Source organism: Topomyia yanbarensis, chromosome 2 (assembly GCF_030247195.1).
Source record: "Topomyia yanbarensis strain Yona2022 chromosome 2, ASM3024719v1, whole genome shotgun sequence".
In the NCBI taxonomy this organism is placed as follows: Eukaryota; Metazoa; Arthropoda; class Insecta; order Diptera; family Culicidae; genus Topomyia; species Topomyia yanbarensis.
The window spans coordinates 123,207,276-123,223,547 of NC_080671.1; the positions used below are offsets into that span (position 1 = coordinate 123,207,276).

A 16,272-nucleotide genomic window follows, 5' to 3' on the forward strand; every position below is an offset into this window, starting at 1 on the left:
TAGATGGGGAAATGAATCAGGATATATCCTGGCAGATATTGTGATTTAGCTGAGTAGTCACGCGCTTTGTCTTTTCATTTTAGATCAACGTTTTCAGGTGTGCGACCTCCAGTAGAAATATGAATGCTGAGTAGGCATTTTAAGAATTATTATTCCGCGGGGCGTTACAAAACAGGATAAAGCCGCGGGGAATATAATAGAGGTCTAACCAAAAAACAAACAAAAAACTTTTTGTGCAATTCGACAGCTTCATCTTAGGCCAATTCAATAAATTTTCTACTTGAAAGTTTACTTTTTGTTAAATATGGTTTTTAAACGAAAGCTGTGAAAGTTATACCTTGGCGTGGAAGAGCCGGTATAATAATATATGCTGTTACTTAGTATAGAAATAGATTTCATCCTTTACGGCTATTGAACAACCGCCAGAAGAAACCTAGAACGTTGGTACACAATCGGGAATAGCAAATCAGAAAAGGTGACTATATGTCAGTGATTCACTAAATACAGAATGGATAAAGGCTATGGTGCAAAACCTTGAGGTCCGTCCAGGTTAAGTCTACTGTACTGAGCAATACCTTGACCTAAGAACTCCTAATATGTTGTTAGTCGCCTCTCACGACATGGGAGCAGGTTCCCAGTGGTTCTATTCTTGGCTGAAATAGTGATTGTAGCCCGTCGGACACCACACGCCTTTAGAAACTCAATATTATTTTGAAGGAAAAGACCCTGTTCAACAAAGAAAATGGAGAGTTTTCAGAGAATTTGATCTGGGATAATATTCGACCTCGTTTATCCGAATGTTTCAGGACATCCAACAATAATCACAGGCTCAGTGAAGTGGGGAGCCATCGAATGATTGGTACGCAATGCTGCTTGTAACATGTATACGTGTCATACAGAGTATAACACTCTCACCAGGGGCGGATAAAACAAATTCGGGGGGTGATTTTGAAATGAACATTGTATAATATATAATACGTAATATGGAACCTAAATTAATGCAAATCGGTTTTAATGATCAAATATAATGTTATAAGTTAAAAATTTCCGGGAACGTCCCCCTGGATCCGTCACTGACTCTCATGATTCAACATTCGTTGCCAACTAAACCCTCCACAAATCAAAGTTCATGTCTTGAACCGCTCAACTATTTTTTATAACCGGTTCGTTTATTTGATAGGCACGAATACGTTGGCTTCACGGTGCTAAATTTTGTTTTTTGCACTTTAAATATCTTAAAACTTGGAAATTAAAATTAGGAATATTTTTTTAATAGTAGTCAAAGAAGAAAAAACTAACAACTATCACAAAACTATGCACTTAAAAATATTTACATCTCGCAACATGCACATAAAAGGAGCGTCACAATTCACTTGAATTTAGATTCAAGACCTTGTCAAAATGCGCTTTGTTCACAAGTTTCCATCTCCATTGAATCGAGTTCTACATCAATAGAGACACACTATTTTTTTCACTTGTCAAAACATGTAAAATTCCATTATGATACAGCAAAATACGTCGCAATGTTGTTTACGTCAAATGTAACTTTAATTTTTCTAAGTGTGTAGGCATAGGGTCGACTACAAACACTTTATACACAGTCTTGCGGAGACAAAAACAGTAAAACTACCAACCATGAATGTAAACTGGCATCACGGCGGATCCCATAAGCCTTTCTATTCCCGTTAAACGGTGCCGAATTATTTCGTGAGTAAAGCAAAATATTTTGCACTGCAATAACCGGATAAGGTTAGGTATCTCGTAAGGCAAACAAACCAAAACCCTTTGGCGATACATTGCATCTGTGGTTGTAAATCAGCTGTCAGAAATCTTAACCTTCCGGCAGTCGTGCTAGTGCACTGAGTGCACGCTACTCGTTCAGTGGGCCAAGAGCGCGACTTCCGGAGGGTTAATATGCTTTGCATGGCGCAGTGGATCCACTCCATACAAAAGCTGGACAAAACCTCAAAAGTAGTTTAAAATGTTTGAAAATATCATCTAAGGTTAATTTTGGTGCGCTGAACTCGATTTTGATTTTGATTAAATTAGGACGCTAAAATCAAAATTAGACAGCCCAGGGTGGTTCTAATTTTTTTTAATTTCGCAAAAGTGAAACTTCTCAAAACAGATACTTCGTAAGTGAACAGAAACATTATGATTCCCTAGGGTAGGCCTTAGTAACGAGTTAGCTAGGGTGGTTCCAATTTATTGAAATCTTGAGAATAAAAAATGATGTAATTTTATACATTTTTTGTAGATCTTCAGTCCAATCTGAATACCATCGTAGAAAAAATCCTTCCTTCATAGCTCTTTAAGAGAAAATCCTCATGTACTAATTTAAGAACGTATGCGTTTAGAAAAGTTATAAAAGATAGCATATCTAAATGTGATTGATAGAATGCCTTACATTTTTGTTTATGGTTTTATTTATTTATAGTTATCGCCAAAACTATTAAAAGATGACAGGTTTATTTGATTTTGATCTCAAATGATATCCAACTATGCTCTATTCACAGTTGCTCATACGATGCATACTGCAGCTAAGCCGCTCAATACTTTTCCATTGATTTTCAATTCCAATGATGATATGAATAGCTCTCCTTGTGGGTACTGACTTGGTGTTTCGTTCGAAAATATCCTGAGCATACTTTGCACTGTATGTGTATGCTTTGAAATATAGGCGTGAACGTTTTTGCATGAGACTCTCGGAAATTTGGAAGTGAATTTTTGTGGGAGATTTTGAATTTGACTGTTAATTGTGATAGGTTCAATAGGGAGTTTGCACTTAAAAATAAATATTGCAATACTGGCCAATAACTAAAAATCGGGTAAAAAAGAATACTTCTCACACTCACGTTTTTACCGTACATCGGTCACCAGTAAAGCTAACGACCAATACCTACCAAAGAGATAGGATTCATGGAAAGATATAATAATAGTTGCAGTTAGTTTGCCTCGTTGGCTTCTATTTATTTGATTTTTTCTACACTGCAGATAACTGTGAAAATGTAGAAACACGAGTCATAGCTGCAAGACGGTTAAGGCATACTTATATTTGTATCAAAGAAATCGTCCCAAACCCTAAATTTACAAGCAGCGTTCAGAAAAAGAAATCCACTGGTGAATAATAATGCAAAACTTCATGAAATTAAAAAATACCATGCGTCTCCACGAAAAAACTAATTTTTCAAATGTTCAAATATCAACTTTTGGCGCAAAACGGCGCAAGATGACACTATAATTTTTGAAAACTTGATGAAATTCTACGTCAGTTGTACTAGATGAGATCATTCAACACGCTTTTACCGATAAAGGGATGACACTCTGAATGTAAATAAGTCCGCGTTAAACAACTTAGTTATATCGATTTTATTTGTAACTTTTTAAATACTCATTATTTCTCAAATCGAAATACACCATTGAATTTCTGAGATTATTTTCTATTAGAAACGCCTATACGTGTTGTTAAATTATCATTGTAGTGCCTATTAAAGCGAGATGAATTAGAATGAACGAACACTTTTTGTCTCTCAAATTCATGCAGATTTTCAAGACCTTGTACGGTTCAAAAAATGTAGCACTTATATTTTTCAATCGATTGACTCAAAAATTTGGCGAACATAGCTTTAGGTAATGTACATTCAGGAAAAAAATAAAAGGTATGAAATCGACAATAAATTTTGGAGGTTTTTACCGGCCCGGCCCCACTGTGAATGGGCTTGCTCCTATACTTCCCCTCACGAAACCATCATGCTTGCTTGGCTGCACTTTTTGACAGTCCGTTTAGCTGCAATTTTTGACACTTCGCTAGTCTGTGTATAAAGTGTCTGTAGGGTAGACGAAACGTATTCATCTCAATAGTTAGGATGTCACACTATTTCCTTGATAACTCTGCTAACTGTCACTAGATTATGCTTAACCCTTTCATGCCCAACTTTTTTCTAGTGCTTGTAGGGTTTCAAAAGTATTTTTTCGTGAAAGCGGTGGGGTCAAGAAACTCGTAAAAAAAATTTCATAAAGGAAGGTAGGCTTCCCTTGCAGTGCTAGAAGATACTCAATTTTTACCTTCCAATGCCCAATACAATTCTGCTTGAATATTTACAATAGTTCAATTGCGTGGAAAACGTACCCAAAAATAGTCTAAATTAATAAGTTTTATCAGTTTTCACTAATATTGAATCATAACGAAGTTATATGAAAAATTCATTTTCCGTCGTCAACTTAAACTGTCCCTGGCAGCACTGCTCCATCGAAATTCAATCAGACTAATTGCAATAACTTCAGTTCTAGAGCTGATACTTGTAACTGTTAATGCTCAAATGAAAGCCAATAATCACATTTAATAGCCTTACTTGTTTTTGTGAGAAAATCTTGTCTCAATCAAAAGTTATAACTGTTTAAATACGTTGTTGTCCACAAACAACATAAGCATGAATGGGTTAAATAGCTGCAACATCTTTGCTTCGTTCCTAAGAATCAACGAAAAACAATCAGCAATCTGACCCGGTAATGCAAAATACTCGTTTAAGGTAGATGAGAAACGAAGTCAAATACATCTTTATTCATACTACTAACCTAATGCGTTGACTAGAGATAGCAGACAGTGCTCTAACTAATGTATTTAAATGGGTGGGATGAATAGCTAAGATGAATGAAGGCAGAATTACCCTACAATTCGTTATACAAGAACAATAGTTCTTTATGAAAGATTTTCCAGTTAATTTAATACAGTTCGATATATACAAAGAGGACAATTGATTTTAACACACACAGAAAAAAAATATTGGTGAAAGTAAGAGTGTTCCGCTCTTAACAAAAAACAACCAACGCCAACTATTAAGTTGAAAGTAAAACTTTTAAATTAACCAAGAATAATAATCAAAGTAAAAGTTTTCTTTTTAAGCAAATGAAGAATAGTACTCAAAACAAAAGTTTTTTTTTTAAACTAAGAGTATGCAATGGTTGTTTTTGCTAAGAGTGAAAAACTCTTATTTTTACCAACATTTTTTTTTCTGTGTGCAAGAGGAGGGTCGTTTATAAAAGACATGATATTTAGGACCGGTACTTCAGGGTATAAATAAGAAATTGCGCAAATAGGTCTGGAAAAATATATACAAATTTGAGTATTGTGTCTGAGGACCATGCTTGAGCAAGATAATCAAAGGGTGGCTTATTTCCAGCCTTTGGGTAACATCAGCTTTATTAGAGACAGGGGTGTGAGGCGGTGATGACTACAGGGAAAGAATAACAAAACTTGCAACTTTCAGATAAACTGGAGATCAACGACATCAATTGGAGTCTCAGGCTACTAAAACTTCAAGAACCGGATTGACGGGTATTCGTTCTTTAAAGGTGGATAGGCCATCACGTTGCTCTAGCTTCATATTACAGTTTTGCAGGCGTAGTGGTAAGAGCGGTCATATAGTGGCACTCTGGTACTGGTTGGCTCCACAAGGCAACGCATGGTGCTTCTAAAAACGAGAAATAAATAAAGAGGGGGTTTAAGTGGGATATTTATCGCTTTTGCAAAAATGTACATGAAGGACATATGAGCGACCGAAAATAAAAGTAGCAAGGATAGAGCATGCTTCGCAAAACCCGTTTCAAACATATTAAAATATTCAAATCGGAAATAAACTTCAAGCAAAAAAATCGAAAAAAAATCCTTCAGCATTAGAATCGCTTAAAAAGTTCTCACCAATAAAACTCGGCAAGGATGAACCTGCAGTATAAAAATCGTTTAAAAATAAATAAATCGTTCGTAGGAGCATGCGTATATCTTGATGTTCAAGATTAAAAGTCGGCTATCAAGAACTACTTTGTATGAATCGGATATATTTTTTCCGGTTTTTTTGCTTAAGGTTTTTTTATCCGACTCTTACAAAGGAATGTCCCAGTCCGATTTTTATGCTTGAAGTTTATATCCGTTTTTTATGTTCTAATATATTTGAAATGGATTTTAAGAAGCATGTTCTGTTCTTGTGACTTTTATTTTCGGTCGCTCATATAGGAGAGATCACGATTTGCCAGGATACCCCGAACTGGGACATTGGGTGCTCAACTTAGGGCCCGAAAGGAATCCTTTAACTAAGACCTGGCGTCACAATACCAGGCGCATTCCCCGACAAAGTGCTCGATGTCGTGGTAGCCCTCTTCACAAGTGCACATACTACTCACTGCAAGCCCATGAGCTTTGCCGACAGTTGAGTGTTATCTGACGACAAATACTGAACAATTCATTGAAAAAACTTGGATTTTCGTAAAAGTCACCTTATAATGTGCCCACCTTTGCGAAGGGCCTTTTCATTACTGGAGTTGTAGCAATGAGAAGGGACCCAAACAAAAGTAGTATAATAAGATTTGCCAGATAATTTACGCATGAGCTCTCGCCGCTTCTCCAGTATATACGGTAATTGCTTTTTAGCTTCATCACATGAAAGACCTCGATAGAGCTGAGGCTGTCCGAAATGATGAAGTAGTGATCTATGGGCAAAGTATCAATAATCCCAAGGGAATATTGAATAGCAGCTAATTCTGAGACGCAAACTGAAGCAGGATCATTGAGCTTGAATGAAGTGGTGATGTTACCATTGAAGTACATACATATACAGACATTATTTCAACTGTTCTCAACTCCTATTCAACAGTTTGACAACGCCACCCGCGAGACGGCTTGTTAAGCTCTAACTGCTGTCCAAGTGGGTAAATTGTAGTTGTTTGTGGTATTCTTGATAGGAACATCATTAGCATTTCGACCAAAAGTCGGCAGACAATCGCAATTGATTATTAGAATTGAATATTCATATACAATGAGGAACTAGTCTCCCTTCACAACTCGAACTGAGCAGAAGCACTCTAAATCGCTCCTCTATAGGCACCAATAAAACAAGCAAACAATTTACCTATTGCTTGTTCTTTATTCAGTGCACAAACACGTTGCGTCTATCTATCGTTTGAAATAGTGACCCCACTGCGAACTAGCTGTGTTGCTACTGACTTCTCAAAATGTCCCGTAAAACCAGCAATTAGGGGAGTGGGTAAATTTTTGAAAGTGCAGATGGTGCTCAATCTGGCAGAAGTTAACACCCTTCAACTGCATCATATTCCACATCATGTGCTAGCTATGTTCAAGGACATTACCCAAGCAACGGCATATCCGTATATATTGACAATGACTCTATAGAAGTTCGTTTACATGACTTATCCCCGCGCACCCCTGACAATATGACCGGGAGCTCTAGTGATATGGGGAAACTCACTCTCTTCTGGCATCTGAATCATACTCAAAAATTAATGAGATTCACGACCCGTGCGCGATCATCCAAGAATACACGCGAATATGCGAATGGTTATAAAATATAAATTATACAGTCGAAGTTACATACACACTAGCTCACACGAAAAAAATGTTAACATACAAACGCTTCAATCTTTCGCAATCATCTACGCACACCTACATTCAATTGGACCAATTTGAAAAATAAAGCTCTCATATCCACCAGCTAACAAGTTCCACGGCTATATGACCGGGAACTCTAGTGATTTTTCTTTTCACCGAAAAGGAACTATCAGATTCACTGTCCGCACGCGATTATTCAAGAACACACGCGAATATACCAAAGATCCCACTGGTATAAATAAGAATTTATACATACGAAGTTTCTTACCATTTAGCATACGCTAACGTACAAACTCTCGAGCCTTAGCGATGATACACGCGAACGCGAAGTTCTTGCGCCAGCACATATCTGAACCGTACAATGGATATCACATTCAGAATCACGGATCGCTAAATTTGGCCTTAAGCAGTGTTCTAGTCGGTGACAGTTCATGTCTCATCTGCAATTGTAGTGAGTGATTCTGACGGGGAACCTTTACGAGAATGTAGGTCTACAGTTCCAGTAGTACAACTTTCGAAAAAAAGGAAAAAATGCGGCGCTTAACCGACAATTTCGCAAAGTAATTTCAATCGTCTATTCGTACTTAAGAGGGTCCTCTATTCTGGAAGCTCGAAATTGAACTGGTTTTTGGGAAATAAATTGCAAAGCATCCACTGATTTTAGATCAGATTTAGATTTAGATTTTAAATTTTTAGTTACATGATGCCAAGTAAGACTTTTTATAAATGTATTGAACCGATTTCTATAAAAAATATTGTTCAGTATTAACATACCGCTATGTTTTACCTTGCACGATTCGCAAAATAAAAAAATAACTGTCACAGAAAAACATTGCAATATGTTTACTTAAAATTTTGAAAAAATGTTGAAATTGGACCAATACTTGGGTTGCTATGATTAATAATAAATTCCATTTGTTTTGAAGTCATGTTGCATTTTTAGTTAATTACTTTTCTCAGCGAATTTTCATAAACTTTTAATGTTCCACGAATGTGTTCAGTAGAAGATTACCTTTAGAAATATATAGTGTTCTGATTAATTGATTGATAAGGTGATTTTTTAAGATTTTTTTTCAATGTTAACCGATTTTCCATACAAACTTCCATATAAACTTTGAAATTTTCAGAGGGTCCGTAGACACAACCAATCGGTACCAAAATTTGCACAATTACTAGGGACCATGAAAGGAATCAGAAAAGCCTGGTGGAGCTAAAAGTCAAAAATTGAACCAGTCTAAAAGATTGTTTCCATTCAAGAGCATTTTTTTAAAAGGGCGTAAAAGTTTCTACATGCAGCATTTTCGAAATAAAAAATTGCTTGGTTACCGTATTTTATACAACAAAAGTATCTGAGAACGAGATACAGGAAATGAATACTACTGAACGAAAAAAATATACACTTAAAAAATGCTCAATTTTCACACAAACAACAATTTATGTTAAAAAAATATTATTTCAAAAAACCTCTTTTTATTTTTTTTATTTCATGAACAAAAACCTAATGAGAAAAGAAATATTTTCAATGTGACTGCATGTTGGAGAACTTATCGTAAAAAGTTTTTTCTAACAATATATATCAATGTTTTTAAATTTCATGGTAATTGACATACAAAACTGTGTTTTTAAAGAGAATAATTCTAAGTGTAATTTTAAATCAAAATGCATTTATCAAAAAACTTCCAAAATGCGATAGTTGTCAAGATATTTGGAATTTAGCTCCAACAAAAACCATTAATTCGTGTAATTTCGCCCTTTTTTAAAATTATTCGCTTTACCCCGTCATAAAATGTCAACAATCTAATGTTGACATTTTAATGTTTTAAAGACGAAAAAGAAACTTTTTCTGTGTATTTGGATCATGGTGAACTTTTTTTTCTTAACAACAACTTTTGACGTAAATTCATGCTTTTTGCAGTCAAAAAATGCAATTTTCTTTTTGAGTATGGTTCTAAACGCGATTTTAGATAAAAACGCTCTTAACAAAAAATTTCTGAAATGTAGTAGTCGTCGAAATATTTTAATTTTTTTTCTAATCGTGTTTCATTTCACCCTTTTCATATGTTATTCGCGTTTCTCTAACAATAAAAAAAATGTTTTTCAAAAGGTCCATAAAATTTCCTGTAACTTTCTCTTTGGCATGAAGGCGAAATTGTAAACCATTGGAAAGCTACATAAAGCAATCAAAATAATATTCAACCATGGGGTCTCTTGATAAAACCATATAACTATAATCACAGAACATTTTTTCAGTGTATATTTGTTGTTTACAGAAATATTTATTCGCTGTAACTCGCTCTTGGATAGTTTTGTTGTATAAAATACAGCAATCGATTTTTTTTATCTTAACCGTTATGTATCCGACGCGGTACCCGGGACCTTTTTAGGTTTCAATTCATGAAACTTTGTGACATCTTAAAACTTCACTAAGTCAAGCTTTTGGGTTAATAATATTGTTGATATAGTAAGGGGGAGTTAGGAGGGGCTCCTGAATTTTTTTACTACGTAACAGGCCGACGTGGGTACCCGGGTACCCACAAAACTGAAATACCAATAACTAACTTCCAACCGATTTTTTTGGTTTTGGGTGTTTTGGATTCAGGAACTCATCCGCTTTGGGACTTGGTAAAAAATAATCGGGTTATTTCATTCGGTTTTCGGGAATCCGGATTTCCGGAAGCAGGTTCCAGTACTGAGATACTGTTTGTGAACTTCAATGGAATACTAGCAATATGGGTATCAAAATTCTTGGAATTGCACCGGTAGGCTGTATCTCGTGGTTTTGGAACCATTTGGTGATTTGACCCAGGAACGGACATTCCGGAGCAAGTTCCCGTGGGGCCGTGAGTGGCCACTCCATTCCAATTCAATTTTTTAAACTGCCATTGGGTCCCGTAACAATAAATAACAGACTTCCGAGACAATTTGAAGAGGTTTGATACTAATATTGCTAGGACATTATTAAAATTTACAAATCATACTCTAGTACTGGAACATTACCCCGGAAAATCCGGATTACCAAGCACCAGATCCATTCATCCGGTTCAATTTTATAAATCAAAAAGTGGACGAGTTCCTGAATGCAAAAAATCTAAAAGTGTCCAAATCGGATAAAGGAATCCATCGTTATGAGCATTTCAAGTTGTGGGTACCCGGGTACCCTCGTTGGCCTGATAAAGGTGTTTTTTTTGTTGGACACATAACAGTTAATGCTTGTAGAAACGTCTACGCCCTTTTGAAAAATTGCTCTTGTATCGAAATATTGCAATCGCCAGCGAAAATCATGGAGATTCATAAACTGAATACAACTGCAAATTTCGTTCGAATCGACGATGGTCATATTTTGCGGTCGGCCGGTTTCTCACGTTTCTTATATATAATCCCATGACAATTTTACTGATATTTTAGCGCTAGCATGAACCCAGTTCTGGTAAACGTTTTTCGAAAACTTTTACCAGAGTCTCGATATTTTCCCGCCCATATTTGAATCCACGATAGCATTCTAACCGTTTCCCCCGTCGAATGTTCCTTCCAGTGCGCCGCTGGTCGACGTGGTCTACCTGGAGCAGCTGTTCGGCCAAGTGCGTCCAGGTTCGGCGTCGCGTTTGCCGCACTCAGAGTTTAGACTACTACGACAAAGCCCTGGTGAAGCACCATCAACAGTTGGCCGCTCTGATGGACGACCAGGAGGAGCAGGGCAGTAGTACGTTCGGTTGCCACGGCAAGGACAGCCAATCGATCGTCTGCCGCGGTGGGGATTGCAGAATTGACGATACAGGTAGGTTCTCTTATTTTGCTGATTAACTTTTCCCGCACCCCCCTGAACAGGGTTGATTTTTTTATCCTAACAGTTTCGTTCGGTTTCTTATCATACTTAAATAACTCATTCCGATCGACAATGGTTGGAGGAACTGTTGATTCCGTTAATTTGACGGAACTTTTTACTGCAGGGATTTTCATTTTGCTCGCATGCATTGATGTCCCGCTGGCCGTTGTAAATTGATATTCATGAAGCGTAAAAATGTCAATATTCATCCATTGAGTAAGGTTTCAATGATATCTGTTTGAAATTATACTGCTCACCACCACCAGTTGTAATGATGTTGGTGCGTGAAAATGTCCGTTTGAGGTTTTACTGTTGTCCATTTCGCAATTTGGTTAGTCGTCTGGTAATTTGAATATAAAACATTTTTGTTCTACAAATTTCTCTATAAACGACACTACAATCTATTGCAATAGTGTATCGAAGTTATTGATACAAGGTCAAAAATTTTTTTCCATAACTGCATTACCGTTGGATTCAATACTTCAAAAAATGAGACATTACATTTGAACGCCATGCGCTCCTTCCGATGGTCTGCTAGGTGATCGATCACTTTATTAACGAATCAATTAATATTTCATACAATATCACGTAAATTAAATTGTATTCTACGCGTTTCTCCCCGCACCGGGTGAGGAAAAAAAAGGCACATCCGAAGCGAACCGTATCACGCTCTCGCGGCTAATTTGAATTGAATGAAATTGAAAAGGAATTGATTGTATCCGATCGCATTGGTGCGCGATGCATGTATACACATTAAACTAGCCAAAGTGCGCTGAAAGGTGCACTGCAAGAACCGAACCGAACCGAACGCATTTGCCACTACAGTTGCTGGTACCTGCATATAGGTACCTACCTACGTGTTTGCATCGATGCGGTGTGATGTTGGGCAAAAAATGCAAACCGTACTGGAATTGAATTTGATATGCGGTTGGGCGGAAAAAATATGAACTCGTGCGGCTTCGCAGTGTTTCATTCTGATTCTGTAGTCCCATCTCCGAGACTGAATAGATTCGCAATTGGAAAATGGATGCGTCTATAATAGTAATCAGAACATCAATTTTTAAAATTTTCTTTTTGCTTTGCTGTTGTCGACCCTGATGAGAAGGGTAATTCAATACAATTCGCAGTGTTGAAACAAAAATTTCAAGAAATCTGTATATATTTTTATATACTCAATAAACTACTGATTTCAATCGCAGACAGACTGCTCATCGCAAAATTTAATTAATATCTTATTTTATCTATCCTGGAGATGCTTTGCTTCGTGTGTACGAAGTATTGCTATAAACAGTGTGCACCGCGAAGCGTTTAACGTAACGTTTAGTAATTAAGTAGTTAAGTAAATTTTCTCATATCATTGAATATTGAAATACATGATAAATTTCGTTTTGATATCAGTAGATATTCTGTTGCAGCTCATTAACCTCGCGATTCATTAGCATTCTAGCATGTTCAAGTAAGTATTTGAATCTGCATGCAAATGGTCTAATTGAATGATTCAATGCATTTATGAAAAAATCAAAGAATAATCGTTAGCAACTTGACTTTTTCGTATGTTTATCTTTTGTGGTATCATTTAATTCACATGACCATTATTTGATACTTTCTTGTGCATTAATTTCATGATGTTTATTTATTCTATTATTTGGGCAGGGAGGGTGCATCAGGGCATCATACAAACTGTGTCACGGATTACACAAACCACCGGGCCGTGCCTTAACGAGTATTGCAAATGCTGCTTTTCAAACTTCTGGGTTTTATTATTGGAAGGAGATTCTTTGTCCATGTGGAGAGCGCATAAGAACTTCTGCATATGGATCCAACCCTTTTTGGCCCTTAATACAACGATAAATTGAAAGTCGTTTGATAGCAAATTTTGCGGTTAAAAGCAACTGTAGCCACTGGCGTAACCCTTGTACTGATGGTGGGTTCACTACATCATCATCATGACCATTATTTGATACTTTCTTCTATTAGTTTTTCAGGAAATTTCTTTAAGAGTTTTTGACTAACTAAAACTAGTTTGCAGTAGTGCGGAGAAATAACTTCTCTGACAAAATAAAGCATAACGATATACTAACAGTCTTTGTACATTGCACATTCTAATGTTATTGAATAGCATATCCTTTCGTCTATTTCGAGTAAGACTGGTGTAGCATGTAGCTCGAGCCATTTGTAACCGAAGTTTGAATCAATATTTATCGTATGGTCTCCGCGGCTCTCCCGAAGGAGACCACACGCTTTGTTTGGTTCGTCCATTTATTGAGATCTCCTCCACGAGTGAGTACAATTTGTTTTTAAGATGTGGCTTGAGAATGGTTCAATAGTACTCAGGTCCCTTGACATTTCGTCAGTGTTCTAGAATTTTCAAAATATTAGTTATTAAATATTAGAATATTGAAAATTAAATTCAGTTCAGAAAATGAACCTCAAATCGATTAAGTAGAATTTTATACACGGTACGCCAAATTAAATTTCTCAACCACTCGGTACTTCGTCACGATCGAGAAGGAAGTCGACGAGGGAAAGAGTATTCTGTGATTGCTATAATCTGATATGCGTAGAAACCGGATGCTTTATTTGTTGTGTAGCAGTGCCTATAGTTGTCGGATTTGATATGTTTTGACAGCGATTTGTTTAAAGTACACGCGTTTCAGTGGTGAAAGTTTTGTCTCGACACCGTGCTTCCAAGCAAAGGAATGGGAAGATGAAGCTGAATCTCGTTCTCAGAACATGCACCGGAAGTTCTACGACTGGGCTTGACGAAGTGCAAAGGATGTCTCGTATGGATGGCGAAACCTAAATCAAGATTGATTTCAGGCAGACTTTCGAGCAAAGGATTTATCTGGCAATCGCTCCGGATGTTATTCCCAGTAAGTTCAAATTTTTATTTCATATTAATTTGACCATAAACTGATGATCTGGCAAGGACTCTGCAACAGCGGACATGAAATCAAGCTTTTCAAAATCAAGAATATGATGGATGGGAAACTTCAATGCCAGCTTCCTTCTCCGAACAGCCTAGATAAGCCGTGTAGTGTCGGTAGTGGTTGTTTCAACCGGCTAAGAATTACACTAAGTGTATAATTATTCTCTGGAAAAACAGCCTATAGGCCGTGTGTCATCTGGCGGGTTTACGTATCTCAGCCAAGAATGGATCTACTGGGCTTCTGCTCCCAGGTCGTAAGAGGCGACTGAAAGTAGAAATCCCTAAGTCAAGATGTATCTCCGTGTCGAGGACTGAATGGCTGGCTGTGAAAAATATGCCAGTCGCGAACGGAGTATCATGGGCCTTGCCCCTACTGTGTTAAGCGAATCTCTGACACAGTGGACGTTTTGTTTCTTCACAAGTCGTGGGACTCAAATGATGAGTGACAAAACCAAAAAAAAATATCCGTGCATTATGCGAAAGGAGCAACTGGAATCCTTTGTCGCAGATTCACAAAAGAAAATATAGACGTGGCTTTAATCCAAGGTGAATATGCCACGTGCGGCGATTCTGGTAAGTGCAAATGTTAACTTTACACCAATAACCGAATTTATAAAAAGAGACATAGTGGCAATACAGTTAAATATACCAACAACGAGAGGGTGGACTGATATTATAGTCGCTTCTGCTTACTTCCCAGGGGAATCAGATGAAGCCCCTCCACAGGAAGTAACTGAGTTTGTTGGCTACTGTAGGAAAAGAAATAAGCAGTTCATTATTGGTTGCGATGCAAACGCCCATCATACAGTATGGGGAAGTAGTGATATCAACAAAAGGGGTAAGTGCCTTATAGAATATATATTATCCAACAATATTGATATATGTAATAGAGGCAACAAACCTACTTTCATAAATGCGATACGCGAGGAAGTGCTGGATCTGACAATGTCAAGTACAAAACTCTCTGAAAACATCATAAACTGGCATGTGTCTGATGAAATTTCTCTATCAGAACACACGCATATACTCTTCGAATATAAAGCAGGAGAAACACTAACAGAAGTTTACAGAAATCCCAAAAACACAAACTGGTATTCATTCTGCTCTCAACTGTTGAGCGCAAAAGCATGTTTTGAAGCGGAAATCCAAACCGACGAAGAATTGGAGATCTCCACAAATATTGTAACATCTAAACTGATGGATGCTTATAATAGAAGCTGTCCAGCTAAAACGCGTACATCTAATAAGGACGCACCATGGTAGAACAAAACCCTAGAAACGCTCAGGAAAGCTTCTAGGAAACTGTTCAAACGGGCTAAACGGACTGGACAGTGGGATGAGTATAAAAAGTCTCTTTCGGCATATAACCTAGAAATTAGGAAATTGCGAAGAAAGAGTTGAAGGTTGATGTGAGAGCGGGTTGAACAAACTCCCGTCGTTGCAAGACTACAAAAAACTCTCTCAAAAGATCATACAAACGGGTTAGGTAGTGTGAAGAAGGACGACGGAACCTTCACCATTGATTCCCAAGAAACACTTAGTATCATGATGGAGAAACATTTTCCCGGTTCGTTACCCATATATAATATACAAACACAGAATCAAATCATATGAAGCTAGTGCCGAAGCTCACGAAATAGTCAGTGCTATAATTGCAGACGCAAAGGTGGAATGGGTGATCGACTCCTGTGAACCATTCAAATCGCCAGGGATGGACGGAATACTGCCAATAATGCTACAGAAAAGCAAACAGCACATCATTCCATACCTGACGAAAATGTTTAGGGCAAGTCTAATACTAAACTATATACCTACAAGCTGGAGACAAATAAGGGTAATATTTATACCAAAATCGGGGAAGCGCGATACATCACTTCCAAAATCGTTTTAGGCCAATCAGCTAACCTCCATACTTCTGAAAATAATGAAGAAAATGATTGACTTACACATTAAAGCTGAGTACTTCAAAGACTCTCCACAGAGCGAATTTCGATTCGCATATCAAAGCAACAAATCAACAATAGATGCATTACACATGTTGGTTGGAAAACTGGAGAACTCTATTGTAACAAAAGAAATCTCACTTACTATAGGACTGAATTTTCCTAAAGGGGTTATTTA

At 37.1% G+C, this 16,272-nt stretch overlaps 1 protein-coding gene across 1 annotated transcript in view; it reads left to right on the forward strand.

Annotated features, from left to right (window-relative positions):
- LOC131679706 (netrin receptor unc-5-like) overlaps positions 1-16,272 on the forward strand; it is a 176,149-nt gene that overhangs the window by 33,211 nt on the left and 126,666 nt on the right. Inside the window, exon 4 of the mRNA XM_058960441.1 lies at positions 10,932-11,174. Coding sequence (XP_058816424.1) covers positions 10,932-11,174 — 243 coding nt within the window. The remainder of the gene's footprint in view (positions 1-10,931; positions 11,175-16,272) is intronic.